Source organism: Acanthisitta chloris, unplaced genomic scaffold (assembly GCF_000695815.1).
Source record: "Acanthisitta chloris isolate BGI_N310 unplaced genomic scaffold, ASM69581v1 scaffold30401, whole genome shotgun sequence".
Lineage (NCBI taxonomy): Eukaryota > Metazoa > Chordata > Aves > Passeriformes > Acanthisittidae > Acanthisitta > Acanthisitta chloris.
The window spans coordinates 1-4,662 of NW_008658147.1; the positions used below are offsets into that span (position 1 = coordinate 1).

A 4,662-nucleotide genomic window follows, 5' to 3' on the forward strand; every position below is an offset into this window, starting at 1 on the left:
TTTTTGTACTTTTTGTGCTTCTTGTGCCCGTTTGGTGGTGCTGACCCCATTAGCTCAAGTACTTGGGCAATACCCTGGAGGGAATGAAACTCGTTGCCTTTGCCCTTCCATTGGCAAATTCTGGACTCAGCAGATCTAATTTTATGTACTACACTGTAGTGTCACACTCTGAACATGTCTGGATGTTTTGTGTCTGGATATATTACAGGACAAGTGTTGGATAACCAGAGTCGAGCTCCTTGGAGTTTGTCATCTATAACAGATTTCTTCTGGTCGATAGCAGATTTTGTGGTTCTGTTGTAAGTAGAAGTTAATTCTTTTCGTGAGATTTACTTAAGATTTGCCATAGGTAGAAGCTACTTAGTGCTATCAGTAACACTGCAATAAAAACGTTGTGTTCACTCTTTAGTAAGTATCCTTACTTCCAGATCTATATTCTATATATCTATATACATTCCACTTCTATAAATGCTTTACTATGACTCTGTGGCTTTGGTCATTAAGCACTACACCATACTTAATAAAGTGTATGAAAATTGATGCTAACTTACCCACAGTTCAAATGAGTTTTCTTACATACACTTTTGCTAAACAGCTAGTTTATAATACCTGATAAGTAATTAAGCTATTATTTGGAGGATTTCTACTGATGACAGCAGATTCTGGCGATGTAAAAATAATAACACAGCAGCAATCACAAATTTACAGCCCCAGGTGAAAGCCAGTTAAGAAACAAAGTTCTTGTGTTGTATTCAACAGTCCTTCATTATTTCAGTTACAGGTTTATAGTTTAGGCATTTCTCACATATTTACCAGAAAACTAGATTTTATAGTTTGAGCCTCACCTGTAATTTGGAATTACTTCAGATTTTAGCTTGATATGTAGGAGAAAAATTGCCAAGACTTAAACAACAATGATCTGGACAAGATACACTGTTCATTCCTGAACACTACTCAGTGCTTTTCAGGCCATTTCTTATCTTGCAATCTAAAAATTGAGAAACTATATCTACCAACCAATTCGCCTAACTCTTGTTTTATTTTTCAGTTTCCAAAGCATTATTCAACCAGATTTGAGAAGAAGAGGCTACACATCTTCCTCCTACTCAGGATACAATGATGGAAGAGGGTATTTTTTTCACATTCACACCAGTTCTGGTTTTTTTCCTATCTTAGCAAAATTACATGAATCTGAGTAGATTACAGTTGTGATTTGCATTGAATGGGGTTGTGCAGGAAGACTAAAATGTTTACCTCCAGTATTGATAACAATACACAGCTTTGGACAGCTGCAATAACAGCATAGCCTAATGCTCTCTGAAAATACTTTTCAAGTCAGTCTAATAGCCAAGATGTATCTTCACTGAAATTCTTCTTTTCTTAGACTTGCTTATACTCGGTATGTGATTTACATTACCTACAGATAAAGCAACACTCTATAATAGGGATACCATTTCTATAAACGCCATAGCCTAACTGTTTTGTAGGACTGCGTAAAAGCATCAGCTGTAACCTTCTCACGTGAGACAGGAGCAGTGGGAACAGTGTGCATAAGAGAATTTTTCTGAAAATGGGGTTGGGGTTTCACACGAAACTCAACTTTTTCAGAGGTTCTGACTTTCTAATTACTTTAATTTAGAGACAGTGTTACTATATTTCTAGTTTAAAAGTTTAATGACCATTGAATTGGTTTCTTTTCAGGCCCCCAGCACAGCCTCGCCGTAGGATGGGTCGAATAAATCACTGGGGTGGAGGCCCCAGTCCACCACCAATGGCTGGAGGTGGATGAGGAAGGTAATTCCTGTTTTGAGCAGTTGGGTTTCTTTAATAATGATAACTCAAAGTTAAGGTAGAATGGAGTGTTTTGTCCTCCTTTTGCAGAAGTTACCAAAACAGGAAGATAATCACAGTGGTTAGGTACTTCCAGTAAAGAGGGGGAATAGGGAAAGGGTGTTAAAAGATTTTTGACTCAGAAATGGTGGCCTTTCACTTTTATTTGCACAGAAGTGGATATACAAAGTGTAGCTAAGATTTTTGAGCACAGCTGATAAAAAATTATTTATAGCTTTTCATCTATTTTGGCTGTTAATTTAAAGTTCTGCACAGATCAGTAGCAACTAAAACCTTGTTTGCATTTCTCATAGTTATTATATGACACATGAGGTATTTTTGTTTGAAGTAGATACTTCTCAATAGAAAAAAAAGAAAATAATAAAGTTGTTAAAAGTCTTAGTAAAAACTTTCTTTTACCCTGTTACAATGACATACTCATGCAAATCTGGAATTCCAGTGAAGTATAAAGATCAGAGTTGCTTAAAAATGGAGGCAAAGGCTCTGGTCTTTAAATTTGTTACAGCTGCCTGGACTTTAACTCTGTTTTACTAGTTACTTTGGCTGGCAGTTCCATCTGACACTGAGTGTATATACAATATGGTTTAATTTACTTTAAGACGTAAGTGAACAATCCGTTCTCGTCAGTCACTCCCTGTGTTACCATAACAAAGGTCACAAGGGAAGAAGCACATGTAGGTGATTAATACCTGTAAATCTCATAGGAAAAAGTTCACAATCCAAAAACCACATACACCTGTATTTCAGTTCCCTAGAAAGAAGATAAGCTCCTTCCAATAATCCCTTCCAGGATGTTTTGGGTTTTTTTATTTTTGATGAGACATGAGGCCAGCAAAGACTGTGGGGAGGGCTTTTGGGTCATCACAGCAATGTGTAACCTGGTCAGGAATAAAGTTTGAGACTTTAAATGTCTCATCTAGCTAAATTAAGAACAAATTTATTTTAAAATTGTTACTTAATTCTTATCTGACAAAGGCCTTGTCTTTAAATGCACTTACTTATCTTCCAGGTAAATGCCTGCTGAAGAGGCAGGCATAAACATACACATTCACAGGATGAAATGAAGAGTTGGACCAAACGAGTTTGAATGTTGTGAATGTGTATGTCTGACTGGGAACTGTTCTGTGATACAAGCAGATTAATGAAGTTGTACTGGGAACTCCTTCTTCAAGGATCCAGTGTAACTGAACCACGGTTTTATTAAATACATGTTTACTGTCTAAAGTCTTTGTATAGTTTCTGAACATTTTACTGTAGTTGGAAAGTAATAAGTAAATTATATTTGGCTTGTCACGAGGCTGACTTTCTCATCATTTTTAGGAACTGAAAAAATCTGAAGCACAGTAGGTTGTTTACTATTCAAGTGAGGAAGAACACATATTTATAGCTGACACAGATGGTCCCTAAAGAGTCAAAGCAGTGCTTCGTAAGAGGTTTTGTATTTACTCTGTTTTTCTCAGGACAGACATTCTCTACACTTTGCTGTATTTTCACTATATTAATGGTACTCTAACAGCACTTTTAAAATGCAGTTTAGAAATTACCTTGTTTTCCAATCCTTGCCTTTTACAAACTTGCTTCCTTAAGGCACATAATGGGGTTTATAACAAACACCTCTTGAAGCAGCTTGCTTTTCCATTATAAACTTACTCAGATGTTTGTTTACTGTACCAATTTTGGTAAGACTTTGGGGGTTTTTTCAGTAAAATTGAGTCTTCTTATTGCATGAAGAAAAAGTTAAATACTGAGTGCTAACATGGAAGAGTTATTTTCTTTCAAACAGTAACTACCTTTTATATATAATTTACCCACTTAGGATGGAGTTCCTTACTGTTCTGGGGATTCATTTGGGATTTGGGTTTTTGTTTAAAGAGAGCTGCATCTATTTGAGAAAATACAAGAATCGAGATTACATTATTTTCTACAAGATGCCACTGCAAATGTTGTACCAAAGTCTCCCTAATAATGTCTAGTTAAGGAAACTTTCCTGTCTGACCATCCAGGAGCCACTGGGGCAGTGAGACTCAGACCACCCGAGCTGGGACCGAAGCCCATTCAGGTCGGTGGCTCCAGTGAGCCGACACGTGTCCCGTTTGACTCCCAGCACTCCCCACACGCACACCAGTCAGACCAGGTTTCCCATAGCAGAGTTTCAGACGTGTCAACCCTTAAAATAATTACATCTTGGTGCAATAACTAAATAACAAAATAACAGCCCGAGCTGGTGTCTCCGAGGAGGGACCCCCGAACCAAGGCACCCCTGAGCTTTCACACCCTCCCAGTCCTGAGCCTGGGGATGTTTGGTTCCCGCTGTGTCTCTCCGTGTCCGGTCGCCCGGCTGAGCCACAGGTCCCCGTGTCCTTTGTTACGCAGTGTCGGCAGTTCACGGCCCCTCGCCCCGGGCTCTGCCACCCAGAGCTTAACCTGCAGCTCAACCTGCACCGAGCTCCCTGCACTCCACGGATTCCTCAACACGCTTCAGCAGGCAGTTAGGACATCCAACAATACCCCTCGGTTAACAGGCCCTTCCAGTGTCTCCCTGCGACACATAGCCAACACAAAGTTATCATCTTTCAGACCTGCTGTGTAACAGCAGCTTCAGCCTGACAAAACACATCTCAGCTTCACTCAAACGCGCCATCCGCACAGCTCCCCAGGGGCCTCGCAGGTGCGTACAGGTAGCAGAGCCATCCTTAGTGAACCGCATACGCCAGCAGGACCGCGTTCTTTCCACCGAGACGAGAATTGGAAACTGCTGGGGGGGACAAACAGCCCAGCTGTCCGCGCTCGGCCGTCCCGCGGCACTCCGGC

At 40.0% G+C, this 4,662-nt stretch overlaps 1 protein-coding gene across 1 annotated transcript; it reads left to right on the forward strand.

Moving 5' to 3' along the window:
* The first annotated feature begins 174 nt into the window (after positions 1–174).
* LOC103812002 (selenoprotein K) lies at positions 175–3,145 on the forward strand. The gene is made up of 4 exons (XM_009085009.1): positions 175–299; positions 1,049–1,129; positions 1,702–1,794; positions 2,861–3,145. Exons 1-3 carry the CDS (start codon positions 175–177, stop codon positions 1,787–1,789), a joined length of 294 nt encoding a protein of 97 aa, XP_009083257.1. The 3' UTR covers positions 1,790–1,794; positions 2,861–3,145.
* Positions 3,146–4,662: the final 1,517 nt, after the last annotated feature.

What these genes read in the sequence shown, in the direction of transcription:
- LOC103812002 (XM_009085009.1), top strand. Translation starts at nt 175, where the DNA reads ATGTCTGGATGTTTTGTGTCTGGATATATTACAGGACAAGTGTTGGAT. An exon ending in GCAGATTTTGTGGTTCTGTT is followed by an intron (nt 300 to 1,048) that starts GTAAGTAGAAGT and finishes TTTATTTTTCAG; the next exon opens with TTTCCAAAGCATTATTCAAC. An exon ending in GGATACAATGATGGAAGAGG is followed by an intron (nt 1,130 to 1,701) that starts GTATTTTTTTCA and finishes GTTTCTTTTCAG; the next exon opens with GCCCCCAGCACAGCCTCGCC.